The following is a 14,423-nucleotide window of genomic DNA, read 5'->3' on the forward strand; positions in this document are numbered from 1 at the left end:
TTTCTTTTTCTTCGCGATGCTGCTGCTGAGAGAGAGAGAGAGAAAGAAAGATAGAGAGAGAAAGAGAAGTGCTAGCACTCACTAACATCCAGGTTAGTGTTCAAAATACAGGCAAGGGAAGGGGGCGCTGCAGACACAGCCACCACCACACAGGACTAGAAGCCCATAGCTATAGTTTAAGACGGATTTCATTTGTATAAGTTTAGCGTTTATTTTGGGCAAAAAATTCCAGACTCTACCTTTAAAAAAAAAAGAAGTGCAACGAAGATAAACCTGTTGGCCAAAACAAGACATTTGAATGTGTCACTTAAGGCACTGGAACATTGTGATGGGGATTTTTCACTATTAAATCAATCATCAGATCTGATTGAGTTCATGTTTTGTCTCAAGAAACCAGTGATTGCTGGCCACCAGATGTAAACACTCGCCTCCTTGTACACACACACACACAGTCTGTTCCCGAGGTCGTTTCCTGTTGTTGCTTCAGATTACATCACCGGACCTAAAATAATGCACCACAACTGGATGGTAAAACCACAACATACACACATATTCAGTGGACTTGATGCAGCTACGTAGTGCTCCTGAGATTAGGTGGCATTTCATAGCATCTCTCTCACCTGACTTGGTTCTATTGTACTTCTCTGAACATTATCAGTGGGAAAATGTCCAGGAAAGATAATATATCAGCACAGTCCTGGCACAGTGTTCGCCTTACTCACCCACAAACACACACCTTGCCATATCGGAAGACTCGGCCACCCCAGGCCATTGTTTCAAGCTAGGCGTTGGTTACCCGGTTCTGTGGAGACAGTTGGTTGACCTGTTGTTGATTTGCCAGGAGAGGAAGGTAAGGCAAGGCCGGACCAGTAAATGATTTACTATCGTCAGAGGGGAGTCCAACAGTGACAGAGAATAATGCACAATAGCCCATACAATAAAAATCTTAAAGTGAAAGTCTAAGCACTGCGCAGCTCGCTTTAACCACAGACTTTAATACAAGTGATAAAATCAGGAAACTGTGATTGTGTATGTCATAAATATTCCAGGCGATGTTTACATCATTTAAGAAATGTTTAAGAATGGTCCTGTGACAAGTAGTCACAGGACTGTGTTTACCTCACAGAAACACACAAGACACACACACACACACACACACACACACACACACACTCTCTTTCACACAGCCTCAGGCCACCACTCCCAAATTTAAACAACCCCAGCTCTTGTTGGCCTGTTCCCTATACGCTTCATTCTTCTAGCCAGTAGCAGGCGTGTTGCTGCAGGTACTCTTGCAGCTAAACTTGCACCCAGATGCTTTTAAAGACCCAGGGGGTTGCATTGCATGTGAATTTTCTATATGCATACAGTGTGTGCGTGTGTGTGTGGCAGTAGAATATGAATACGACATGCCCACACAGTAAAGCTTATCAAAGTTTTATCTCTCACCAGGTTATGCAATCTTGTTTATTGCACAAGTTTCCTTCCTCGGTAAGAGACGCGTTCTGCAGATTTATTGTCAAACACACGTGTGTATATAGAGAGGTGACTTGTTTTGCAGGATGAGGATGAGAGACAGATGTGGAGGTCATTGTGCGCACGTGTGTGAGTGTGAAAGAGGCGGCTTTTTATACAAGGCGTACAATAACCACCGCCACCAGAGAGCGGCCTTATGAAAACATTTTGACACTTCCTGTCTTCCCAGTCGCACAAATGAATTTGTCCCACGGCAAAGGAAAGCAAGCAGTCACGTTTTGATGATGTGATTCACATCATTCAAAAGTTTTGAGGTGGAGAAGCTGGTTGGAGTGTGGGAGTGAGGGCTGCAGAGGCAGGAGAAGAAGGAGGAGGAGGAAGGGGAAGAGAGGAGGAGGAGGAGGTCATGTCTGAAATGGCAGGATTGCATAACTTCTTCGCGATGGAACAGAAGGAAAGCGAGGGAAAAATGGAAAGCAAGAAAAAAGGGGGTGTGTTACTTGTGCAGGAGGAGGTGAGGCTTGGTTTTTTAGTTTTCACTTCCAGACTGGCTGATACACTACAGAGGAGTGACTAAAAGTTTTTTTTGTTCATCATTACCGGTGTTATCATTATTTTGTAAGAAGAGCTCAAAGAAAAAAAAAGTTCACATGAGCAGGAGGAGGAAAAAAAGGTGTTGCCACAGAGAGACTGGAACCCATGGGTGGACCTTGTTGTTATCCAAGGAGCAATAAGGGACACGCACACAGACCTACACACACGCCCTCTCTGACGGGGTGTGCACACACTTGGAGACAGACAGTCCACAGAGAGGGAATGTGAGGTGCACTGCTACCTGTGGAGTTACCAGCTGCCGGTGAGAAGAAAACGTGTTTACTGTGGCTTTTCTCTTGTCGGGATTTCTCTTCAGCCTTCTACCGCTGTTGTGGTTTTTTTTTGTTTTTTTTCCCCCCACACACTGTTCACTGTGCATGTGTGTCGGAAGTATGAGTCGCTAAAGTTTGCCGGGAGGGTGAAGCTTTCCCTTCAGCATGGTGCAGAGGGAAATGACTATCCTGTCAGGTAATATCCATTTCAGCGTGCTGTTGTTTGTTTGGCTACAGGTGTGGTGTGTGTGTGTGTGTCTGCTTGCATGTGTAAATGTTAGAAGTGTTGACTCTGAAGTATTAGGAGCTGGTTTAATTGTTTTTGTATGAGCACGGCCGCTCCGCTACACAGCTGCTGAAATGTTCTCGCAAAGTTTTCCTAAGACGCATACCGGCCGCTGCTGTCAACTAAACCTGTCGGTATTTATGATTGGAAGCAGTGATAAGTTTGATGACAGTTTTACTTGAAGCTCAGTGAGGCTGCGCTGAGGATTTTAATGGCAGCTACAAAGGAAAACTTCAATTAAAAGAAGAAATAAACCGCAAACTTTCCAGATGTTACCAAATTGGATAATGATGTAGAGCGTGGATGCTGTAAATACAGTTCTTTCATAAGTCTGAGTCAGAGGCAAATAAACCAGACAGTATGTACAGTGGTGTGTAAATGTTGTTTTTTAGGGGTTAACCTCCCAGGCTCTCCAGGCTGGGAGCTGCGAGGCTGGGTTCGCCTGGCAGATGAATAGGTCAAGCAGGTTAGAAGGTGTGGTTGATGAATTGAGCTCTTCTCAGAAAATGACAGGCCCCCGACCCCCACTGAGGAAAGACAAGGCACCACTCACGCCCCCAGGACTGACTGCAGGCTAAGGGGGGGCCAGGATCCAGACATGAGAGGTTTGGCTGAGGGAGGAGGGAGTCGAGAACAGAGCCGGGGTTCACTGACGGAGGGGGGGAAGTAGGTTAGAGGCATCACACACTCTGCTCCAGATATAAGTGGAAATGACCCACTCATTTCAGTCAGAACAGCTTGTTCCTCATCATGACAAAGACTATGTCTTACTACGGTAGGTTTGAGATGATAAATGCAACTAGACCGTGTGCCAGTCCAGCCCCGTCTTCAAGAAGAATCAACAGTGATGTTTAATCACAGCGTCTGCATGATGCCACTGATTCATACATCAACAGTCAGAATAACGGGTACTGTGGAGGGCCGCAACTAACGATTATTTTCGTTATCAATTCGTTAAATGATTAATCGATTAGTTGTTTGGTCAATAAAATGTTCAAAAATGTTCAAAAATATCAATCAGAGTTTCCCAAACCACAAGATGACGTCCTCAAATCTCTTGTTTTGTCCACAAACCAAAGAAAACCAGTTTATTGTCATAAAGGAACAAAGAAACCAGAAATATTCACATTTAAGGAGCTGAAATAAGATAATTTGGACTTTTTTTTCTAAAAAACTACCCAAACTGATTAATCGATTATCAAAATAGTTGATTAATTTAATAATTGATTATGTTCGATTAATTGTTGCAGCTCTGGTACTGCGGTGTTTGTTTTGAATTGAATACGGGAACACGGCAAGTTTAGGGCCTGACTGGACCGCAGTGATTTTGTTTGTAGTCACAATAAGAAACTGGGACTGAGACTGGGAAAAGTTACCGCAGCTTTATAGGAGGTGCTATGTGCCACTTGGACTTCAGGATAATGACTTTTAGACAATGGTCAAGAATAGGGTGCTGACTCAGACTGAGGTCTTATCAGTGAAGTTGTGGTTGACTACATCACCCAGACTTGTAAACAAAAACAGATAAAGATCACATCCCTCTTCGTCCCCGCCCTTGCATAACGACAATAGCTCCCCACTCTAATGTCGGATCATTAAATGATGGGTTTTGGTTGACAAGAGCCAGAATTGATAAGCTTGCTTTCAGAAATTAAAACCACTAATGTAATGTGAGCCCACACAGCCAGACTCTTATGCCGTTGAGCAGTATTTAAAACACGAGAGCTTGATATGCAGCCTGGCTGAGGCCGGCCTAGCCCAGCAGTGATTCAGGGAGGCTGATGGTACTGTTATGTAACAGATTGGAAAGCTGCCAGCAGCAGAGTCCCTACAGCACTCAGTCTGGCTGAGAGTAGGAGGGGGGAAGCAGAGGGAAGAATGAGATAGATAGACCGATAGATCGAGGGAAAGAGAAGGAATAAGCTCGGGGGTTAAGGGAAGAGAGCGAAGAAATGTAAAATGAGAGATGAGAAAAGGGAAGAATGTTAAAATAAGGCTTTAAAAAAGACCGTAGAGCAAGACATGGTAAAAGGACGGAAGGAAGGAAGGAGGGGTTTATGTTTCGATCTTATCTAAACACACAGCTGCAGCAGACACAATCCAGCTGCATGTCTCCTCATCGCTCTGCCAATGTGGCTATCTCAGCATTAGATAATCTCTGTGTTCCTAAGAGGCTTAAAAGAAGCGAGAAAAACGTCCAAGTTAAAAGAATGTATCAAAATCAAATATAACAGGATTGGAGCTGAACATGTTTGTGCTTATTAGGCTGTGGCACAAATCTCAGCCTTCCAGTAACATTACAAAACAGGCTGGATCTAAACAAACCAACTGCACATGTCGTCGTTTCTGCCGCATGTAAACAGCGTTTGATCTAATAAACACACGCGCAGAAACATTTTTATGCAAGTGAGGTAGTTTTTTGCAAAAGGCTTAAATCTTAAATGTGCAGAGCGCACCACGCACACCCACAGACTATGCATGACTCACTAGGACATGGACACACACACACATACACACATGCACATACACTTCACAACTCATGTCACTGTCAGGACCTGGACATGCACTTACAGGCTTTGGTAGCTTTCCATTTTCACAGTGTGTCCTGACAGCACAGTATTTCAACAAGCTCTAACGCACTCACATCTTGATTTGTGATCCAGTAAATTCCTCTTAGATAATGAGAAGTGTGAGAGCACTGCCAAACAGCCCCACTCAGATCTGTAGCCCAAAGCTAAAGAAAAGAGCTTTATCAGCTCCGTAGGTCTGCCCGTAGCAACAGGAATATGGTGCCTGGCTGCACACACGGTGGTACAAGCCCACTCATGTTAGCTCAGTGATCTTTTCAGACACACACACACACACCTACCTACTGGATCTTATAACATGCACTTGAAGGTGTGAGGCAGTCTTAGAGCATATAGAACGGAGCAGCTGCAAATGCACATTTTGTTCCCTACGAAGCTAAATGACACTTCCATCCATTGATATCATGCTACATCTGTAGGTCTCTAAGCCTCTGTGTACTAATCTTGATCAATGCACCAATGATGTGGTGTGTAGTTTTGGGCAGAGCTGCATCTCACTCTCACGTGTACATTTATAACTAGTGTCATGAATTGCAAAGCTGAAAATGAATGCAGCATCGTGTTGCAGACAAAGTGTGCAGAGTGTTAATGAGATCGCTGCGCCGTCTAAAAATCACAGCGTTGCATTGTGCGGTAGAACGAGCCACAGTGCTGCTACATGCTTCTGAGAAAGCACTGTAATAATTTACACTTATTAAAAGATGATTATGTGGCGTAAATGCTCTGCTATGCTGTTAAAACTAACCTGACATTATCCACTATGAACGTGAGCATTACTGCGATGAGCTCATACAAACACACACAAAGTTAAAAGCTCCTGGTGTCACAGGTACACGCCTGCGTCCTCTCCAACACGAAGCCGCACAGACTCATGTCCTCGAGCCTGTTAGTTTATGTCTCTGCTCCAACTCAACTTGCTCTGGTGTTTCTGAATAATACAGCAGCTATTAGCCTGTGACTCACAAGTGTGGCACACTTAACGTTAGCCGATGAATGTAGCAGAGGTCACCCAGAGCTGACGGGACTCCTGTTGTTTTGTCAGACTGACTCAGTCGAAGAACCATGTGCCGGAGAAAAGGACTTGTGTCAAATTTCCACAGTGTTGGGTCTGATCCCAGTAACATGCCGATTCAAAATCACTGAATTTCATCCAGAAATCTCAAGAGGATAAATCCAGTTCTGTGTTACTGACAAATTGTGAGGTTATTTTCCAGGACATAAGCATAAGCCCTGTAGACCAGAAAGAGGGGTAGTTTGTGAAAGCAAGGTGAGGTTTCAGTTTATGTGATTTGTGAAAATGATTATTAAAGGGATAGTTCAACATTTTGGCAAATTGGACTATTGCCATAATCCCTATAGTTTTAGGAGTAGGTTGGTTACCTTTAATTGTCGGTGCAAGCTGTTTTTAGAACGGCGGAGCAGAGCCGCGAGCTGCTGAGCGCTACATTACAGAGGCTAATGGAATTTCTTGGTTTCCCCCATCAAACTCATCAAATACGCAATCCAACAACTCCAAAACGCTCTCGCGGACAAGTTGTGACCTGCACATTCACCACGCTATGAGATAATAACGGAACGTTGCAAGACAGAGTTGTTTTCAGGCAAATGCAGAGACTGCTTGTCGAAAAACAGAAAAACGGGAACGCGGTCAGGCTCAGCGGTTTTGCATGAATTTACCTCTAAAACAACTCTGTTGAACTATCCCTTTAAGAGATTATTTATAGAAAAGAAACAGAGTTTTTGCATTTTGAATTTTCATGTAAAAGTGTTCCATTAGATTTTGTCCCATGCCCATATCATTTAGCGTCAGCATCCTTGCTTAAATACTCCGATAAAATAGAAACCTGTGTCCCCATTAAAAGTTGGTGTCTAATAAAAACCTTGTCATTTTAGTCGCTGGAGCAAATTAACAGCCAGGCTTTTATTAGAACAGAAAGAGGGGCGGAGAGGGAGGCAGGAAGAAGAGCCCAATAAAACTCCAAAGATCGACCTGAGCACACACACTACAACATCCAGAGACTTTCTGACGGCCGGTCGGTCCGACGGCCTCTTACTCCTTATTCCTACTTTCTTTGTTTCTACTCTGTTGTTTTAGGACTGCAATGGAAACCACTCTGAAAGCAGAAAGCTGTGTTTCCTCTATAAGTGGGGTAGGAGGTTAGACGGTTCGTTACAATAAAAATCATTTTCAGATGTTGGAGTTATGTAACAGTATGTTAAACAGTCGTCATCGCCAAGCAGGGAACACCCCCCCTCTCCAGCCCTGGTACTCTGCACCCCTCTCCCTCTCCCTCTCCCTCTTCCTCTCTTTCAGACTGGTTACTCTCTGGAAATCTTTTTTGCAGAGCACAACCTCGACTCTCCTCCTCATCGTCCTCTTCCTCCTCCTCCTCGTCCAGTCCTATCTGTCTTACAGTGGGGCTTCATGTTACCAGATGCTAACAGCTGCCAGCTGGCCCATGGCTCTGTTTTTCACTCACCACTTGTGCTCTTATAGATGCTGCTCTGTCCTTCAACAGTGCACAATTAGACTGCAGTTGCACTACTTTTTATTGACGAGATATGACACGGTGATGTGTGCTGCTGCGGGCTGGTAAACAAAGAACCTTTGACTTTTAAAGGTCACTCTATTATTTATTTTCATGTCTTGGTTCTTTAGGATATACTATTCACCAACACTTAGATCCCAGAACAGGGCTCCAGGAAAGAGTCAAACACTCAGTACTTATCTACCTACTAGCTAAACATATTTGGAAAAGAAAGTTAATTGGTAAAAAGACCGTACAACCAAGTCACCTGGTCTTTAATGTATCACAATTGCACCTTACTTATTCCATTAGTTTGTATTTAAGTTTCCCATTAGAATGATTGTGATTATGAGCAGCATTTTCATTGTTTACCTTGTGTTTTATTTCCAAATAAAGTGTTATCAAATCAAGTTGCTTAGCTAACAGCTGGAGTTACCAAAATAAGATCAAAGTTGTAATTATCTATAGTTTGTAGTGATTTAAATCTCCTTGAAGAATGAAAGTTTTCGGCTCATTTAGGACTCTAACCACTTATTGTTGTGTTAGCTGTCGCACAGATCCTTCATTGCACATATTCCCTGCACGTGTGACACCTCTGTTTTGAAGATATTGAAGTGATAAAAAGCAATCAGTACATCACTAAACAGAACTCTCTTTGAAACAGTTTGCATATGTTATCGGCCAATTGGCGTTATGTAATTTTACCCCAGGCAGCTGGAAAGAGAATAAAACACAGTTTCCTTTGGGAGCCGAGCCGAAGTGAGTCGGTCAGTGCGGGGTTATGCATCCCAGAAGGAGTTCTACAATTGCTACATTTGCACACACATGAAGAGTTGGCCTGCGAGCTCCTGGCAGTGAGTTTACATCTTCCAGTACAAACACTCACTCTGTTTGTACTGGAAGAGTACAAACACAGTAAGTGATTAAGTGCAGGCTTGCTGTAGCTGCCTTTACATTTAGGTTTTGTTGCTGGACTCCTCCCTCCCACTGGTGACTGCACACGGATCTGCCACGGAGCCACCAGTCTCCTCAGAGCGAAGAGTCTCCTCAGCCTGAACACCTTCATCAGATGTCATTAACACGATTCCTCGGGATGCGTCTCTTGACAGTTCACGAATGTCTATGGATCAACACTAAGAAATCCCAGGCCTGATGTCAGTGTTGACCAGCAGCCAAATGCAAACAGTGCTGGTAAATTCCATAGCAGGCTGGGTGGGTGTGGGGGAACCAGGAAGTAAAGGGGAAAAACACCTTCTGTTTTCGCTGCTGGAATGTTAATGACTGGGGTGACCTGTGGCAGATTGAGACTCAGCCTGGTTGGTTTTTCTCTGCTGGTCGGGTTTTGTTTGGTTCATCTGTTTGGTGCATTCTTTATCCAGACGCCTTGTTGTTAAACTTGCCTGTGAGTGTGGGGTCACCAGTTCAAAATCCAGGAAATAACAAAGTGACCAGTTTCCCTGTGTACAGTCCCAATATGCTACCAGCCAAATAACAGAACAGTATTGTTCCAGTATCTAAGTGTTTGATACTGGACATTTTTGGAATCTGGATGTCTTTAATGGTGTTTTTAATTCATCAAATTGAGCATTTGATGGATGCATCAGTGTTAAATGCTGAACTTTGCCCCGATTGAATAGAGTATCAAGTTTTCTCATTTATATCTGGTCAGGAGATACATAAACATGCCTGAGATTACAACCAATAATTCAAAGACAACCTAAAATGCTTGGCAAGAATTAGAGCTTGGAATAGATCATAGGCCTATGTATACTCTCAGAGAGATACTGGTATCCCATTAATGTGCTTCCATGCTCTGCCAATGTTATCAGCTGTCAAGTGTGTAAATATGTGCCCAGGAATCATCAATGGTAAATCACTCTTAAACAAGCAATCAAACAGTCACTACTAGGTAAATTTACTGACTGATCAGATTTTCTTCATTACACTCAAATTCATAGACCATGGAGATAAGTGGGTACCAGCACCATTCTGTTGCAGCGTAGCATAACCAGTGGGTAGAGATTTTGAAGATGGTGGAAGTGGATAGTGGCATAGTAACCAAGCTAGTTTTTTGTTTGTTTGTTATCATGATCAAAATTAAGGAGGAGTTAGTAAGTAAGTATCATGAAACTTCATGAGAGGTAATAACACATTTGCATAGAAGTCGTTAGACAACAAGGTCTGAAGGCAGGAGTTCATGACAGCTTTGGAAAGTGTTCTAGTGCCAATTGTGGACGGAAAATCTCCGTGAAATATTTGGATATTCCCGTGGTTCACCTTGACCAGACTTGCCCGGTCTTGTTTGTTAGCGAAGACTGGGGAGGTGGGGGTAGGTTTGCGAAAGCTGCTAATTGTTGTGGGGAGGTTAATGGAATGCAGAGGGGTGATTGTTTTGGGCAGCTCGTGTCTGAAGGACATGCACGCCGTGCCAAGACGGTCATGGTGTTCCACGACCAGGTTAGAAAAACATGTAGGATGACGGGTTATCCACAACTGCAGTCGTTTCTGAGGATAATAAAAGATCCACTGGGAGGTCATGTTGTATTTTTGCAGCTGTTTGTTTAATTTGGGGGCTGATGTCTGGGACGCCACAGCAAGTATAGCTGTAGTAGACAAACAGCGGTAATGTACTGAATAGCGCACAGATAAATCTGGTGTCAGGTCATTGACAGTCCACACTGTGGCATGCTACAACACTGTCTTGTCTTCAGCTGGCAGAGATGGGGCTTTTAGTTCTGACATGTTCTCTGAGTCTTCAACTTCACCTAACACTAACAACCAGTTAAGTCAAGAACAGGCAGGAACTTTTTTATGAACGTCTTTGGCATTAATCCTTCTTGATAAAGGAGATGTATAGAGACAGAGTCCTATGAATAGCAGTCAATCTAAAACCCCCTGAGGGAGGGTTAGAGGGGGCCGTGTCGCTGGTGGCGCTGGGTTGATGGAGGGTATGGACTGCAGTGGCAGCAGAGAGAGATAATATGGAGTTTGCTGGTTTATATTCCTCAGCTAAGATGATCAGTAGTCAAAGCCAACCAACGAATAGGACAGAGGTGGCACTAGTGTGATGGTGAGAAAGCTCTGGTTGATGGTTGTCTTCTTGCCTGAACTTGTGCTGAGATAATTTGCTGGATGACATTTTAACGCTCATCTGTGTTGATTGAAAGTTCAGTTGATGTGATTATTGGATTTGGATTTGCGTGTTGCCTTTTGAATCAGGATTGGCCTTTATTCCAATAATGTAGAAATAAAGAAAACACATTTTTTAGCTGACTATGTTCCAAGTTGTCCAGGTTATAATGACCAACTGGAAGCCGTGGGGGAGTTTCCCATTCATTTACACATCCACAGGAAGTCTTTGAGTCACTATTTCAGCCAGACCTTCGTATTGTAATTGTATCCTGTGTGCTTGCATAAAGAGGAGTGTTTTTTTTCTTTCTTAATTTCCCAGAACTTCTTTCAGACACAGATAAGGATGTCCAAGGCCAAATAGCTTCACTGGAATGTTCCCAAAGCCTGAGCCATGACAGCTAATTTCTCTTGCTAAAGGTTAAAATTACCACCCAATCAAATGGCCGTGACTGTCATACTAAATATAAACAGCATGCAAAAGCATCTTATAGTAGTAGTACTGATATTCAACATGTAAACATGGGCGGCCTCTTGGGAATCGGGCATGTCATGCTTGGTAGCTCATATTATCATGCTGTTTTTAGTCTAGCTAGCACAGCAGCATGGCTCTAGTCATACTTTTGCCTTTACTGGATAGATTGTCATGTAATTTAGTAATTCACTGACTTCTCAGCTACTCTGCTTTTTTTCATAACTAAATACTTGCAAAATTATATTCACATTCTCACTAGACATTCACATCCTCCTCAGCTGTTCTTTGAGTTTAGTGCTAATTAGCTAACATTAGCATGACCCATCCATTCGTTGGCTATGTCCATGTAGGGTTCTGCCGCCCTTGTTAGCATGATAGCTAAGTTAAAATAGTGACAGTAGTAAACACTGTACAAGCTATATAATGATACGGAATAATATCATTGTGATTGAGGCCATGTTGTCACGCTAGCTTTGGGATTTAGCTCCAAGCCATCAGCATGCCTGTAAACGCCACATAAAATATTTCCAAGACACATTGTCCTCCGGTTCTTAAAGTGTTTCACAGCTACTAATTCAAGTGTAGACAACCATGGGAAACATCAGCGGTACTTCCCACATACTGTCCAATAAGCCCTAAAACCATAAAGGCTTCCATGCAAACTGCATCTTTATCTCCTCAGTAAAGCTACAGATAACAATTATCAAACAACACTGAATTTATACTTAACTGCTAAGCTGTAAATTACCCGCCTCACATGGGGTTTATATTACCTTAGGAATTGGGTTTCTGCTTTTGAATGTGTTTGTGTTTGTGTATGTGTATGTGTGTGTGTGTGTGTGGGTGTGGGTGTGGACTTGTTGTCCTACATTCACAGGGTTCACAAGGGTTGGCTATAGCCTATATGTGGCGTCTATGAGCTTTGTGGGGACAAAAATGTCGGACCTTCTGAGTTTAAAGGCTTGTTTCGGTCAGAGTCACACGTTAAGTTAAGGGACTGTGGAATGCAGTGTGTCAGAGACGTGTCCCCAAGAATATAGCAAATCAGTGGTGTGTGTGTGTGTGTGTTACTGAGATTGGTTCAACCCACACAGCAACATCCTAATCCCAGTGTGTGTTGTCATCTCTGCGTTTCCTGCCCAGACTGTGAATCATACCAGCAGGTGGACTTTAATCACACATTCATGACAGACAGTTATTGTAGATGCTGGCCACCGTTTGTTTAAGGTGTCGTCTATGTTTTCAGGTGCACCGTAGTCGTGTGTGTGTCACCTGTGTGACACAGGAGAGCGCTGCACTGTTCAGACACCGTGCCACGCAGCATGCAAGTTTCATATCTGATATTTATACTCATGCCTCCTGTTTTATTAATGAGTCGACTTCGCTCTGTGCTGTATGTATGGAGAAAAAGATATGTTTGAAAGCCTCGAATCTCCCTTTGTGTCGTGACTGATAAAATATTGATTCTGTCTCAGGAAATGGAACTTAAAGTTTGTGTGTGTTTGCAGGCTGTGATGTGTGTGCCTCAAAGTAACCTTACCCTGCAAGTGCACAGGTGATACCAAGCTGAATATAGCCCCCTTATGGCCAGCTGGCCTTTTCTATTTAAAACAGTGGAGAGGAGGAGGGGTGGTGGCGTTTACCATCAGCATTCTGCAGGAGTCAGAGACAGTTTGATGGCAGCGCTGGACTGCAAAAGAATCGAGTTTTTCGGAAGGATTAAAATACATCCGCTTTGATTCCATCCTCAGGTTGCACGAGTCTAATAAGAGTCTCGTCCGCTCTCGAAACATATTCTCAGAGTCCCTGTATGAGTAAACCGCCTGTTCTCAAGGACAGACTGTCCCAAAAAAACACATTTCAGAATTGCATCAGTGATTGGGTATCAATCAATCACTCCAGAGGACGCGTGATTCATCCCCAGATCAGATTTACTCAAGCATCTCTGAACAAAGGTCAATTACGGTCAATGAGGTCATCGCTGTAAGCGGTTACCGCTGTTCAATAAAAAGTGTTCATAGTCGGCCTGAGTCACTGTTTTTTGAGAGCGAGTCTGTGTGTGCGGAGGAACAAATTGTGTCATCGATGGTGTTATTGGTGTGTTGGCGTTCGAAACGGGAGGAGGTTTCGCATGTGGCCGACCCCCTCAGCCTGTAACGGTGAATGAATGGCAACAGCTGAGCAGGAGAACTTTAGCAGCACTCCCTGCTTGTGTGTCCGTCTCTGTGTGTGTGTGTGTGTGTAGATTCAGGAGGAGCAGCAACCAGAGCAGTCTCTCTGGGCACTCTTCTCTGCTGAGCTCACTGCTGTCCTCGCTTCCTCCTCCACTGGCCTCTTTTCAGTTTCCTCCCCTTTCGGCTCCCTCGTTCTTTCTCATCCACGACCAGTCCCTGTGTGGATTTCTTCCCTCCCTCATCTCTCCGGGAAACCTTTTCGCAGAGCAGCGCCGTCGTGACTCTCCGGCTGCCACTGCAAGGGAAGGAGAGAGCAGGAGGAAGAAGTGAAAGAGAAGAGAAGCTGAGACAGACCAATCGATTACTCTCATACAGAGGAGAGAGGCACTGGGAGTGGAGAGGCAGTAGCAGTGATTTTCCTACTTGCTTTGCTTTTGAAAGGAGGTTTTCTCGGACTTGTATGGGAGTCTTCTAAAGCATTTCATTCACGTCCTCCCCTTGGAAAGAGGGGACAGCTAACTGAAGGGACAGCCAGTGCAGTTTTGACACATCAAGGACTCTTCTCCCCCCTCTGCTCTTCAGCTCAAAGACTGCTAAACATTTGGGTACTTTGGAGTAGGACCGCTTTTGACTGAGAAGTTCAATGTTTACCAAATAACTGGGCTTCATTCTGAATGATAATGCTGGACACCAACCACTGCCTGTCCTTCGAAACCTCCCCCATGGGTTCTCCTCCAATGGGAGATGACATGGAGAAGGCAGGACTGAAGATGGAGCATGACAGACATGTCTATCACAGCTTGAAAGAAGGTGGGCAATCTGGAGCCAGGCTCAGAAAAAACACAAAGTTATCTGATATGATTTGTGTTTGTGTGCCTCCCCAGGTTTATATCTCACTTTA

At 43.9% G+C, this 14,423-nt stretch overlaps 1 protein-coding gene across 9 annotated transcripts in view; it reads left to right on the top strand.

The window, feature by feature from the left end:
* Positions 1 to 14,423, top strand: part of mrtfab (myocardin related transcription factor Ab) — a 45,042-nt gene that overhangs the window by 8,208 nt on the left and 22,411 nt on the right. The window contains exon 1 of one of the 9 annotated variants that reach the window (XM_085761938.1): positions 1,934 to 2,332. The exons of 3 other annotated variants lie outside the window; for them this stretch is intronic. Coding sequence is in view for 4 of the 6 variants with exons in the window: in XM_085761933.1 (XP_085618059.1) it covers positions 14,197 to 14,332 (136 nt within the window). In the remaining 2 variants the exon portion in view is untranslated. Of the gene's footprint in view, positions 1 to 1,933; positions 2,539 to 13,573; positions 14,333 to 14,423 lie in introns of those variants that run through there. 5 more of the 9 variants (XM_085761936.1, XM_085761937.1, XM_085761935.1 and 2 more) reach the window with 5 other exon arrangements.

Source organism: Trachurus japonicus, chromosome 19 (genome assembly GCF_045865225.1).
Source record: "Trachurus japonicus isolate A0001 chromosome 19, Traja_1.0".
In the NCBI taxonomy this organism is placed as follows: Eukaryota; Metazoa; Chordata; class Actinopteri; order Carangiformes; family Carangidae; genus Trachurus; species Trachurus japonicus.